This window comes from Haliotis asinina, chromosome 2 (genome assembly GCF_037392515.1).
Source record: "Haliotis asinina isolate JCU_RB_2024 chromosome 2, JCU_Hal_asi_v2, whole genome shotgun sequence".
Classification (NCBI taxonomy): domain Eukaryota; kingdom Metazoa; phylum Mollusca; class Gastropoda; order Lepetellida; family Haliotidae; genus Haliotis; species Haliotis asinina.
This window is the reverse complement of record NC_090281.1, coordinates 43282136-43297338: the sequence shown is the minus strand read 5'-3', so window position 1 is coordinate 43297338 and position 15203 is coordinate 43282136. Positions and strand designations below refer to the sequence as shown.

The window sequence follows — 15203 nt, the reverse complement described above, 5'->3', positions numbered from 1 at the left end:
CGAGCATAAAGCCTGTTCGTTTGGATACATTGTCGTCCGTTGTGACGGGGAAACGAAAGCTCCGGTAGTGTATAGGGGGCCTGACGCGGCTGAAAGGTTTCTAAAGTGTTTGCAGGAAGAAGAAAAAATTATTAGGAATGCATTGTATAAAATCGCTCCCATGCGTATGACCCGAGTCGACAGGCTAGCTCACGCTAGTAGCACTAACTGTCACGTGTGTGACTCACCACTTAACGGTGATTCGGTGAGAGATCACTGCCACATAACTGGTAAGTATAGAGGCGCCGCTCACAACGCGTGCAACCTCAAGCTTAAAATCAACCCTAAGACAATAAACATCCCCGTTGTCTTTCACAACTTGAGAGGGTACGACTCACACTTGATCATGCAGGCCATCGCGAAAATCGATGGTAATATAACGTGCATCCCCAACAACATGGAGAGATACATCTCCTTCAGCTTAAACGGACTTAGGTTCATTGACTCGTTTCAGTTCCTCCTGTCGTCACTCGACAGTCTGGTCAAGGCCAACAATACCTTCCCTATCACCGATCGATACACAGACGCCGAGACTAGACCCCTGCTTATAAGGAAGGGTGTGTACCCCTATGAGTACATGGATAGTTGGGCCAAGTTCACCGAGACCAGACTACCCCCTATTGACTGCTTTTATAGCAAGCTGAATGAGGCGTCCGTCTCACGAGATGATTACTCGCACGCGACTAACGTATGGAATAAACTGGGTTGTAAGAACCTGGGTGATTATCACGACCTGTACTTGAGAACAGATGTACTGCTGTTAGCCGACGTGTTTGAGACGTTTAGGCGGACGTGTTTAAAACAGTATAAACTCGACCCCGCATGGTATTACACCAGCCCAGGTCTGTCGTGGGACGCCTTGCTTAAAAAGACCGGAGTTAATTTGGAATTGCTCACAGATTACGACATGCACCTATTCATTGAGAAAGGCTTGCGAGGTGGGATTTCCATGGCATCCAAACGATACGCGAAAGCAAATAATCAATACGTGAAAGGTTACGATCCTAACAAGCCAACCAATCACATTCTCTATCTCGACGCAAACAACCTGTACGGCTGGGCCATGAGCCAGTATCTACCTACAGGGGGATTCGAATGGGTACCCCACGTTGATGTTATGGGGGTTGCACCAGATTCGAACAAAGGGTATATCCTCGAGGTTGACTTAGAGTATCCCAAGGAATTACACACATCGCACAACAGCTACCCCATGGCCCCCGAACGTATGAGGGTTAACCCAGACTGGATGTCTGAGTACCAACATAACTTGTTAGGTGGGCGTGTGACAGACGTTGAAAAACTCGTTCCTAACTTAATGAATAAGACCAAGTACATCGTTCACTATCGCAACCTACAGCTGTACCTGTCGTTGGGTATGAGGCTGACCAAAATACACAGGGTGCTCATGTTCGACCAGAGCCCATGGATGGAGCCCTACATCAGAATGAACACAGACCTACGAAAAAAAGCCACCAGTGATTTTGAGAAAAATCTCTACAAGCTCATGAACAACTCGGTGTTTGGTAAGACTATGGAGAACCTGAGGAAACGCGTGACCGTGAAGCTGGTTCGGTCGAGTGAGGAAGACAAGCTCAGGAGATTGATAGCCAGTCCGGCATTCAACCGTAGTAAGATATTCACAGACAACCTGGTTGCCCTACACATGAAGAAAAGCCACATAAAATTCAACCGGCCTGTTTACGTGGGGATGAGCATCCTCGATTTATCCAAACACCTGATGTACGACTTTTACTACAATGAGCTCAAGAAACAGTACGGCGACAGGTGTGAAGTGCTGTACACTGACACGGATTCCCTGCTGATGGAGATTCGAACCGAGGACGTGTACGAGGACATGAAAAAACACCTCGATTTATACGACACCAGCGACTACCCTAAGACCCATGCCATACACAGTACGGTAAATAAAAAGGTCCTAGGTAAGATGAAGGACGAGTGTGCTGGCACGCCCATAGCCGAGTACATAGGTTTGAGACCTAAGATGTACTCCATACTGAAAGCCGACAATAGTGAGATCCGGAAGGCTAAGGGGGTTAAGAAGTATGTGGTGAAACAACACATCAAACACGCCAGATTCAAGGAAGCCCTGTTCAAGACCCGTACCTTTAGGCATAAAATGAACACACTTAGAAGTGATGGACATAAGATATACGGACTGACTATAAACAAGACGTCCCTGTCGCCTATGGACACTAAACGTTGGATAGCTATTGATGGGATAAACACATACGCGTATGGACATGAAAAAATTTGAGGCTATTTACTACAGCCCGCGTGGGTACTGGAAAGGAGCTAGCGCAGTAGATAAGCTAGCTAAAATAGCGTGAGTACCCCCGGAGGAAGCCAAAGCGTGGCTTGAAAAACAAGCCCTGTGGCAGATCTATTTGCCGGCACCACGCTACGTGCCTAGAAGGAGGTTCGGTATTAACATACCTAATAGCGTTCACCAGGCAGACCTACTGTTCCTACCCCACGACAAGAGGTACAAGTATGCCTTAACCGTAGTGGACGTAGCCAGTCGTTACAAGGAAGCTGAACCCTTGACCACGAAAGATTCGGCCCAGGTAGCCAGAGGATTCGAACGCATATACAAACGCAGCCCGCTGACGTGGCCAACAGAGCTGCAAGTTGACCCCGGACGGGAGTTCATGGGTGCCGTGTCACAACTGCTAACCAAACACGATACAAAGGTCAGGCGTGGCACGGCCGGAGCCCATCGCAGCCAAGCCATAGTTGAGAGATTTAATAGGACTTTGGCTGAGCGCTTGTTCGGCCATCAGTATGCTAGGGAGATGGTCACCCCTGGAAAACAATCGACTGAATGGGTCACGAGGTTACCCAAGGTGGTGTCGGCAATCAACCATGAAGTCACCCGTCTCACCGGTAAGAAACCGGCAGACGCTATCAAACTAAAATCAATAGTTGCAGAGTCGGCCGCTCCATTGCGTGGGAAGGAGAAACAGATACCAGATAGGGCCCTAGTGAGGTATCTATACCAGCCGGGGGAACACGAGGGTGATAACCGTAAGCGGGCCACCGATCCTATATGGTCAGTCAAAACTTACAACATAGATAAAGTGGATATGAAAGCCGACGAACCTAACTTATACTACTTGAGGGATGGGCCGGGTAGGGGGTTTGTAAGAGAAGAATTATTGATCGTACCGTACGGCACAGTGTTACCTCCAACACACGTTAAGTAGTAGGGGTAATAGTAGCAAGAGCTAATGACCCAACCAAAGCCTTATTTACTAAATAAGGCTTTGTAGAGACATTTCTTGAAAGTGGTCCAGAACTGTCATTGTATATACTACTTCTCAACTTACAAATATATACTATATCAAGGAATAGAGGCTAACATCATATCATATTTTAGACAGTATGGGCAGCCAGTATGTTCATATGTACAGAACATAGAATATAGATCAAAGTTCACTTGTATGCAATACTTTAAAACCATGTTTGTGTGAGGTTCCTGCACTTGTGACATGCTCTCCAACTTTTGATCAGCAATAGCTGAAAAGAATAAATAGAACACTAAATATATTTCATTTGTTTCCTGGATCCCTGAAGTAGTGGTCAGTATGCTGTAATTTTGAAAGCACATATTTAAGCGGCTTATAACAGCATGTATGTGTCTTAGATATACTTGAAATGTTACTTTGATTACCACTTATAGTTATACAGAACATTTGCAAATAAAATTCCCTTGCCTTCACGACAAGAGTGTTTCCATGTGCCCAGTGATATAATGAACCATTCATTATTTAGTTTATCTGGGGTGGGGTGTCTCCCATTTTGTTTTGTGTAGTCCGAGGCTGGGGGTCAGTTGTGTACATGTGAACTAAGAGGGTGGTCATTGATTTTGTACTTGTCGGGGAGGGTGTGGTGGTAATAATGTGTGTGTATGCATGCATGTGCATATTTGTGTGCATGTGTGAGTGCATTTGTGACATTCACATTGTACAGTTAAAACCTTGCATAGTGAACAGTTTGTATATTTCACGCCATATCTAGACTATGCCATATGCTATAATTCGTTTGTACCTTCTATGAATAATTTTCCAGGATTTCTCTGTATTTTTGTCAAACACTGCCATCTTATGATCTTATCCTTGGGAATATGGTGAAAAGATACTGTAAAATCTGTAAAATCTTACAGGCTTCACTCTGACACAAAGGCACACAGCTGTAATCTTTCCTTCTTGAGGTCACCATTTTCAAGGCTTGCTCAACGTTTTTAAGCCTCCTTTAGATTTGACCTCGAGGTCATGTATAATGGCCAAGAATGGTCTATGACATTACAGTTCAGTCCATAGAAAGTGCAGATTTTAATACTGTGTGTCTAAACATACCCATAATGCCAGCACTCAATAACCATACTTTGAATTGACGTATATTTCCATCTCCTTTTTCTGGTCTCAACAGATACCATGCAGATGATATGAACGAAAATTAATAAGCTAACAGCAGGTCAGTTTTCAACTTTTTCTTGACCTTTTTTCCCTGAGAAAACAAACTATCAAAATTGCAAACATCTATTCAAAAAGCCAACTTCTATAAGTTCAACGGTGGCGACATCTCCATATTCCCATCAGCTTATATCAGCATCTGTGAACATTCACAGTGAGAGCCAGTTTTGTTCTATTAGTTGTTTTTTTTAAACAAATTCAAATTGTGAAATTTCTTCAACATGTCAAGGCTTGAAACATAATGGTTTTATTACCAAATTTATGTCACATTTGGTGAATAAAATGAAAAATTCAGCATTACTGATAACTGGTCTTGTTAATTGTTGGGAAAGCACAATATACGCAATGGCACTTCCCAGTCATTTGCTGGTTGCTAGCTAGTAGAGCTTGTGTAATTATTCATATTAGGTCACTATATATAGCAGAAATGACAAACTTAATCACAAAATTTTATATGTCATAATGATGCTGTTCAAATTTGCTGAGTGTTCACTCACTGTTCAGATTACCATCCCATGACATGAAGTAGCCTTACATTTGATGATAACATTCAATCTATCAAGATGGTTAATCCATGCTATTTGTTATCAGTGAATAGTTTCTTACAGTGAGTCAGATAAAAGAGAATAGTGAAAAAGTGAAAACTGCCATGACTGTTTTAAACAACATGTAACAATTTCTCTGTTAAAAAATTAAAACTGTAAGTGAACACAAACATTAGCATTACTTCCTTCATTCCCTTTTGGAATAAAAAAATCGATTTGTTCATATTCTCAGCAGCTCAGAGGTGTAATTTAAAGAGTCATGAGACCTTTCAATTTCAAATCATTTTCTGAATATGTAGCCATGTGTGTGATTTTTTAAAAATATTATTCTGTCATGTTTCTGCTTTTTTTCTGATTTGCTTTTCAAATTATCCTTTGCATTGCAATCTTATATACAAGATCTGTTAAAGACTATGACAATTTGACACCAAGGTGATGTGCACCTATCACATATTGTGAGATGTTCCAGAGTTGCTTCCCTTTGTTCTAGCAAATAAATGCTTCTCATGGTGAATCAGTTTCCACAATGATGTTACCAACTCCAGCTTTGTATACATTGTTTTATTAGGAAGTTTACACACTGACTAGTAAATTGATGAAGACAGTGGGGAAACACTATGAACAGTATCAGTAGAAGCAGACATATAAGAAGTGATCATTGAATCTTCATGCTGTAGTCAGTACAGAGTCGTCTCCCTTTTCTTCCCATATCTAAGTTATGTTCCTACTTAGAATGTGTATCATGGAAATGGAAACATCATCAATAAAATGAATGCACAAACAACATTTTGATATTATCTTGTAGTTATTTATAAGTTGCAGTGAAAGTTGCATTGTGCATGAAATCTGCACAATAGATAACTACTGCACACTTAACTCTCTGAATACATATGTGCAAGATATTTTATAAAACAAACAGCGGTATTAGAACTCAGTACGCCATTACCCTTAATAACCTTTTCAGCTTACTTACCTGTATTTGTTTTCTGGTCTTTATGAATCAAAAACAGGTATCACGTGTTTACATCATGCATGATACACAAACTTTCCAGAGAATGCTGCATAATAAGTAGTTCATATCACTAGGTGTATCTTTGACATGTATCACTGTAGTGGACAATAGTGACCTTATGTTTATAGGGTTAAATGGAAGTCATTCGAAACCACATTTCAGTAGAACTGTGTTGATAAAAGGTTCACACATGTAACATGAAAATATAGTGGATATCCAAAGTAAGGTCTGTGTACAAAGTGAATGATAGTGTGTTGGTAAATCTGCTGGATATATATGTAATAGTTCATCATACTGGGTTTTGGGGTGTTGTGGTTTTGATAGATTATTATGTCAGTGGGTTGGCTTTTTTGGTCTCCCCCAAACATTTCATGTGACATTCTTAGTTGATCTTAAAACTGTGCTAACCTCTCTTTGAAACAGCAAGAGGTGACAAATGGTACAGTTTGGTTCGTTGACTTGGTTGACACATCATCGTATCCCAATTGTGCACATTGACACTCATGCTGTTGATCACTGGATTGCCTGACCCAGACTCAATTACTTACAGACTGCTGCCATATACCTGGAATATTGCAGAGTGCAGCGTAAAACCAAACTTGCTTACTCTCACCCACTGAAACACTGGGATGTACAGGGCAGGAAAGTGGGAAAAGTATGAACATGACCAATATGTATTTTATTATAAACATGATGTCAGATCATCATCATCATCATCATCATCATCATCATCATCCACCTGAAAACATCCACATATCTGTGCACTTTATGCCAATTCTTGATCTGTTTTAATAGCATGTACATCAAACAACTGGGCTGCGTATTCTTACATGTAGCATCATTATACAGGGATTGGGAAAGGCAGGGGCCATGGACCACTTTGCACACTGGAACAAAAAATGGCCCATTACAATTTGGAAGTTTACTATTGATACAAGGGCAGTGGCCCATTCTGAATTCAGAAAATGGCTAATAATTATGAAAATGGCTCATTGTCAAAGTTCTCTTTCCCAATCCCTGAATATATGATGTCATATAGTATAGCAGTAACCTTGTAATAGTGCAGTGACAGAGTGCTTACACCAAATCAGCATTGGCAGTCAGTACAGACCTATGGTACTAGCAGCTTGTTACTTGTTGAATCCAGAATCTCTGTGTTTCCATGGTAACCATATGGTGAAGATATGATTTGTTGCAGACTTGCAAAGCCAACCTCCTGGAATGGTTGACCAGTGGTTAGTTCATTCACCCAGTAGTGTTAGGTCCTGAGTTCTATTCCCCTGAATGCATATAGTGTAAGGGACCCTATCTTGGGATTTACTGAGTTAATTTGAATGTTTAACTCAAATTTGTACAAACTGTCAGTTCAGTGTTCCAGTTTTGAACGTGTTGAATAATACCTCATTGTGAACTAATTTTACATCATACAACAAGATGGCTGATCGTACTCTTTTTACAAGGTTAATAATGAAAAGGGTCTATGCTTTGTTTCATATTGCTGCATTGAATATGAACAGGCTAATATTCCTTTGTATGGGAAAAAATAAAAAGTTACAAGCACTCTTGTCTTCAGACAATGTTGTTTTGTCTCAATTTTAGAAGTCCCTTATGTAATTGAAATTAGATAATCTTAATTGCTTCAATTATGTGCATGTGGTAAAAATGATTGTTTTAATAAATGATTGTATGCCGGTGCGTTTAGTTAAAGGATAACTGACCAACAAGTTTAGTAAGTATTAAGTTTTAAGCCACTTTTAGCAATATTTCACCAATAGTATGGTGGGGGACATCAGGGTCTGGTGTGATAAGCCTTGGCTTTAACTACATGGCTACCCTACCAACCACCAACAGGTGTAAACATATAGGCATCAATAGTCCAGATAACTTAGTTGCCATGGCAAATACACTTTTCAATTGATGGCCAGTATTTGTTTGTTGACATCTCAATGCTACTTGCATAAATCTTGCTGCTGGTACAAGTTCGACAAGTTCTTCTTAAATGTTTACTAATTTATTGAGTTAGCATGACAAGATGGGCTTTCATTTTTAGCCTATGTGCGTTTTACAAGTAAACTGTATGTTACTGACCATGATCTAATGGTTTGGCTTCATACATTTCCAAATTTTTATGTGTTTTTACATCAATATTACTTGTAATGAATGGTATGTGTTGCAATACAGGAACTGTTATGTGGTCATGATGTACTGTAAGCCTTGAAGTACAGTACTGTAAATTGTAATGCTGTATCATTACACCATGGCCAGTCATACACCACATATTTTTCCTTACCAGCAAACATACAGTATTGTGGTGATAGAATGTAATGTTAGTGAGTTTAGTTTTATGCTGCATTCAGCAGTTCCAGCTGTATGGTGGCAGCTTGTACGTAAGTTTGGACCACACAATTCAGTGATCAACAGCATAAACATCTATTTGTCCCATTGAGATATTTATCCCATTTTACGCTGCACTAAGCAGTATTCCAGCTAGATGGCAGCAGTCTGTAAATAATCAATTCTGGACCAGACAATCCAGTGATCAAAACCATGAGCATCGATCTACACAATTGTGATATGATGACATGTCAACCAAGTCAGTGAGTCTGACCACTCAATTTTGTTAATTGCCACTTACGACAAGCATGGATTACTGAAGGTCAGTTCTAACCCTGATCTTCAAGGGTCATGAACCATGTGAACTGTAATACTGCTCAAAACTTAATTAGTTAACTGATCAAATATATTCACACATTCACTGCATTTGTTGACATGTGACTATCTTCACTCTTGAGACGAGACGTAGACTGTCAGTGTTGTGATCTATGGCCACCTTCTGCTGTCAACAACAACCTGTTATTTTGACATTCAAGTAGAATCTACCAGTCTATACCAAGACAATCCTGTGACATTTGTCATTGTGTGGGTGTAGAGGCTTGGTATAAGTTTGTTACCTTCCAGCGTCATCGTCTACCTGGCTGCTGTGTTTGAAGTATATAGGTGTGCTTTGTGACAGCGTTGAGTGATGGACAAAGGGTGTTAGATTTATTCTGATTTATACAGCAGGAAATGAGATACAACTGGTTAAAGCCCCGAAAGCCTGAAGTTAGTAAGCTGACTATCTCAACTGGTCTCAGAGCAGTTGAGTTCAACTCAAGGGCATTTATATTGTTGTTTAGAGACTTAATGACCTTTCACTATGTCAGCTGTATCAGTTGGCGATGATTATCAAAATGTACTTTGAAATAAGGACAAACGTTATGGATGATTGTATTGTATCAAGCAAGTATGATACTTGACTGACAGTGATACAAGAATCTGTGTCAAGAATATACAGTCGGTCATCCGTAAAGTTCGTCCATATCTGACTCCCAAATTCTGAATATGCCACTCAAAGAAGTTAAAATATGCTTTGTCATTTGCTTCAAATTCCATTTCAGAATTTACACTGAACAAGTTTGTCTAGAATTGAAACTTTGAAATTTAATGGTTCTTATGGTTTCAGAGAAGCAAGATCAATTATTCTGAAGGCATGCTTGGGCTTGCTCTCTGATTCTAAAACAAAAGTTAGAAATGATGTTGATTAACATCGCTTTGTAAAACGTATATTTCCTGTAAATGTGTCAGCATTAGCAACGCCATAGGAATGCGAAAATTGTTAGTGTTGAAGTGTGTTAATTTATGCTTGAAAGTCAATGCTCCTTCACGCAACATTGATAAAGGAGTAAAAATATATTCGGAACTCCATGTCCATCACAGTAGAGAATTTGACATCCATAAATCCTTGCCTTTATGTGTATCACTTTGAAATGTCGTTCAAAGACTGTAATGCTAGTTGTGAAGATCTTGGAGACCCTCACATTCAGATTTGGGATGAAATCATACACCAGCATGTTAAGAATTTCATGCAACTATCAATATGTGATGAGGTATTTTTTTGTAATAGTACCACTCAAAACAATCATAGTGGGAATATCTCTACATCAATCTTTCCGTTTGGAACCTGCTCTGAAATATTTATTGTCAAGAGTTTCCAAGTGACTGACATAATTTGTGGCTTTATGGTGTTGTGTTCTTTTGGTATAGATAGTTGTAACATAACCTGGATACTGTTGTGTCTCCAAAAACATTTTTTCTGATTGAAAGCTGAAGTAATTTATAAGAGCTCTTTAGAGTATGGTCTCTAGGACTTTTTGTACATTTTTACACTTTGAAATTAGTAACTCCCTGCTGCCAATGTATAACCAACTCCAACATGTCTGTAACCCAAGGAGTTTATTGCTGGAGTCTTGCACTCCCTGACTTTGTGTACCTATATTTTCCCTACTCTGAAACTTTGTAACTTTTTGTTATTAACTTTTAATCAGCTCAAACTTGGAGTCATGCACTCGTGGTCTTTGTATGCCTATCTGACATGAATAAAAAGAGTTTTGAAAAAAAAAGAGAAATAAATATAATGTATGAATTAACATGAGAATTATGGTTTTGCCTTGAATCACAAACATAGGGGTCCTGGGGATGTCCAATTATTAGTTTGAGGTGTCATTGCAGGCAATGTGATGTCCTATGAAGTAACGGTGTAGAGAACTGTATGCTTTGATAATTTCTTTAGAGCTTGGAATGAATCATTGATCATGTTGACAGGTGGATGAAATGATGCATGTAACTGCTCTGAAACTAACAACCAAACTCATAGATGTGTTTTGGGTATGGTGAATAATATCATTCATCCCTCAGGATGCAGTGAGTTTTATATTTTTGTGTCCATTCTCTACATTTGTACATACTGGATGCACATTTGCCTGGCACATGAAACTGAGAGAATGAAGTTGAGAAAACAAAGTTTGCATACAGTAGCAGTTTCTCTGTCACTAATTGGTTACTTACCGCTGAGAAGACAGGGTCAAGGTCACCTAAGATAACAAATTGTGAGATGGACCTCTGCAGGTTCACCAAATTACCAATAAATGTTTGAACAGATAAGTGAGCTATTTATATGCCTTTATCTACATTTCTCACACATTTCACTCATAGTAGATGCCAAGGTCACTTCAATGTCATCCACTCATCAAAACAGTAGTTGCAGTTATAAGAGGAAGGAGTTGGTCATTAAGAATTCATACTTGATGCACACATTCACTGCAGCTGCACTGTACAGCATGCTGGCTTGGCAACCACTTACACGAAAATGTGACAGATTTAATCTCTAAGCAAGAATTCTTTTTCTGATTATTACAGAAACAAGAAAATAAGACCATGTCAGTGTTTTATTTGATCGAAAGGATATAGAACCCTGCTGAATATGCAGTGACACATGCATTTCGATTTTATCAAGTACTCTTCGAGTCAATATTTATGTCATTAAAACATCAGACCGCAGCAAATTAATTCCCTTTTCATTAGATTTTCATGAAACTATGAGATAGTTGATGACAGTGGCAGATAATGAATTTTAAGAAAAGTGTTATTTTTTTTCATGACACTGTTCATGCCAAACGTATTGATCCACAAAAATAGGTTTTGGTTGTGAGCGGACATCAAAGAGTGTACACCCATATTCAAGTCCATTATTGATCCAAATGGGGTGACATTACAAAAAAGAATGGTACCCAGTCACCTTTGGTGAGAGATACTGTTAGGAGTAGTGAATTGGCTCCAGGCAATCAGGCCATAGCTCTATATTACAATGACCTCTCTGAAACTTTAAAGAGAAAGTCAATACTCATTTCTTAACAGCTTAAATAAACGGCCACATCACCTTGACCGGCATTGAGTGTTGTGATGTATAAATGTGATCATGCCTTGCCTTGCATAAACATCCTATTAAGACAGGAAGCATGAGGCACATATTGCATGGCACCATATGAATGGCAGATCTGATGGTTCCCTTGTACTAGTTGACTCAAGGTTAATCAGGTTACTATGGGAAACAGTAATCTGTCATACAGTCCCTGAAACAAATATATCCAAGCCCATTAAGTCTAGAATATGTGGCAAGTGCCATTCTCACAGTTTCTGAAAATGAAGAAAGTCCATTTTTGTCATATTTTATGACTGTAATTTAGCATGTTTTTTTTGTTTTGTATTTTTGGGCTATAATGATGATTTACGATGAGTGTAGAGAATTTTAGATGTGAATATGCCATCCCACTGTAATGAAAGTGTTCACTTCAATGCAATAGCTGTGAGGTCAAGGACACCTCCATAAAAGGTCATGTCAATTGGACTGGGAGCAATTTTCATCAGCCTAATCAAATGAACATTAGAGAAATGAGAAATCAGCTTTCTGAAGCAATTTGACTTTGTTTCTATGCTGGGCTGATTCAGAACTTTCCATCACTGGCCAGAAAAATTGACAGCAAATAATAATAATTATTCAGGACCTGCTATGTAAAAGATTTGCATTTTGCTCCCCCATTTTGTTGTGGGGAGGTTGGGGGGATCATCAACTTTGTGCACGTGTACACATGCACATGACATGCAGCAGTGTCACTGTGTACATAAACTTTAGCACATCGTTCACATTGTACATGTGTTTCTATAAAGTATCATCATTACATCGCCATAACTTATGAATGGTCCATAAAAGACATGTTTTGGCTAGTTACCTGAAAGCTCTTGGCACAGTCAGTTTTTTGTACCATATATTGGTGTGGTAAAACACTGTTTGGTGTCAAGGACTAGTTCCTAAGTAACGGCCCTGAAGTTTGGAGGTGCTGAGTACTTCCTGTGCACTGTCACAAGGTCAAAGGGTGATAAAATTTGGATTACAGAGTTAAAGTGACCGAACCAGCTCTACCAAGAGATAGATTTGTAAAGCAGGAACAAAACCAATCAGTCCTTCATTTTGTTTCAATAGCCAAACTGACATTCTTCTCTACAGTAGCTGCTAACCAACATTAATTTGGAAGTAATTCGAAAGTTAAGTTCCATTGAGCCTGATTAAGAAGTTTGGAAACTGCAGAAGATGGGTTGAATCTGTGGGCTGTACAAATTAGGGACAGAGGTTACCTTTCAGACTTCACTTAAATCTGTACTTGTTGAATGGAGGCGGTTGGGGTAGCCCAGTGGTTAATGGATTCGTTCATCAAGCCGAAGACCCTAGTTCAATTCCCCACGTGAGTACAATGTATGAAGCCCATTTCTGGTGTTCCCTACTATGATATTGCTGGCATATTGCTAAAAGCGACATAAAACCATGCTCACTCACTGTTGTGACCTGAAGGGTTTGCTGTTTGTTTTAAAAGTGGGTTTTAGACAGTTTTGTTTGCATGAGGGAGTTGAGATCTTATTCTTAAAGGTATGGATGATTTTTTGCTCATGAAATGTAAAAATGATTCCCTTTGTCATCATGAGTACAACATGGGAAAGGATTGCATTGGGTGTGTGGGGACTCTTTCATGTGGTGTATACTAACTGAAAGATCGACCTAGTCATCACTCACATCCAGACAATATGATTTCAGTCTGTAAACCACTAGCCTGAAGCCACAGTCTAGTAAAATATCTTTATGTCTCTTAAGATCATATGACATTGGTCCTTGCTTAAACAGACTGAAGGTTATCCAAATTTGAAACAGGCTGATTATTTATACTGACCAAGAAAAGATGTCGTGAATGTGTTCTGATACTTATGAAATTGCGTGCTCAGTCTTTACTGGGAATGGATGGTGGGGTATCCTAGTGGTTAAAGCATATGCTCATCATGTTGAATGCTCGAGTTTGATTCCCTGAATGGGTGCATTGTTTGAAGCCCATTTCTGGCTTTTTCTGCCATGATTTTGCACAATATTATTAAACGTGGTATAAAACTAAACCCACTCACTTCACTACAGAAAACTGTCACACAAATATTGATGATGCCTCCTAACCAGTGGTTAAGAAGATATCTGACATAGTGCCAAATCTTGTAATTCCCGAAAACATTATAAGCCAAAATGGCATCTAGGGATTATAGAATCTATGTCTTGTAATGGCTGTCAGAACTTATCAGTCCCTGAGGACAAGCATTAGATTAATCCCATGTCTGCTGTGATCCATCGACCATTAACCTATGTCCAGTGTCCCTTGGTGCCATCACTGGTTTTCAGTTGCTGGCCATCATCTTTGAGTTTTGACAAACTCCATAAACAGACCGATAAACCATCACAGCTTCATAGAGATCCAGTGACTGATTGACCAGACCGTAGTGGTCATTATTGACCAGGCAGCTCAAGGTGTGATAGATACATGTACCCAACTGCTAGGTGAAGGTGCTATCACCACCTTGACCATCTTCATGTGAGCACACTCTTCACAGCCAAATTGATGCTCCTCAAGCAGTTGCTGCCAGTCTACCCCCCCACCCCGCTTCCCTGCCTCCCCCTTCCCTCCCACCCACTCTTGTTGGATCTGTGAGTGGCACATGCCTATGGAGAGAGATAGGTTTACACTACCAGAGTCTGTTCCTTACTTCTTCACCTCCCTGCTATTTTTAGCTCGATAAGTTATGCTAAGTTTTTGGAAGCAACAAGCTTTCAGACACATGGACTGGTATCATCACAAGTTGGGCGCGCAGCCCTAAATCTGAGGACAGCAATTTTTTCGACAAACTTGCCAAGTGTTACATTTCTATGATGGAGTTTGACGTTCTGGTTCAGACAATGGATGGCATCCAGCTCTGTCCTCGGAGTGCCTCGCTTTACAGGGCCAGAACGGTAGGTAAAAGATTTCACACTTACATTGCCTCTCGACTTCGAGGGCGTCCATCTTGTAAAAAAACAAAAACAAGTTGGGAACAGTGACCAAGGGATGAAGACTTTCCATTCAAGACAATGGTTGTGTGAAGTTCTGATGCCATCCATGTCTAGTCGAATTTTGCCATGGTATTGAAAAGCCTTTGACTTGCTGTTGTCTCTGTAAGTCCTGTGTGTTGCTTCTACCTCCTTTCTTTCAGTAAATTATTATACAAATATCGGACAAAGTGCGAGCTAATGAAAGGATAGCTTAGGCTTAAGGACGTTGTGTGAGACATGATGGTCTCTGTCCTGTCAAGGTTTAAACAGCTTTCTGTCGAAATTAATTTTTATCCTAGACATTGTGACAATGGTTAATGTCCATGGGTAACATGGGTGAACCC

At 39.8% G+C, this 15203-nt stretch overlaps 1 protein-coding gene across 2 annotated transcripts in view; it reads left to right on the top strand.

The window, feature by feature from the left end:
- The window catches only part of LOC137273736 (ras-specific guanine nucleotide-releasing factor RalGPS1-like), an 84221-nt gene that overhangs the window by 12589 nt on the left and 56429 nt on the right, over positions 1–15203 (top strand). Inside the window, exon 1 of one of the 2 annotated variants that reach the window (XM_067806545.1) lies at positions 14530–14781. The exons of the other annotated variant lie outside the window; for it this stretch is intronic. Within the exon in view, the coding sequence (XP_067662646.1) occupies positions 14698–14781 (84 nt within the window). The 5' untranslated portion in view covers positions 14530–14697. Of the gene's footprint in view, positions 1–14529; positions 14782–15203 lie in introns of those variants that run through there. 2 annotated transcript variants of the gene reach the window in all.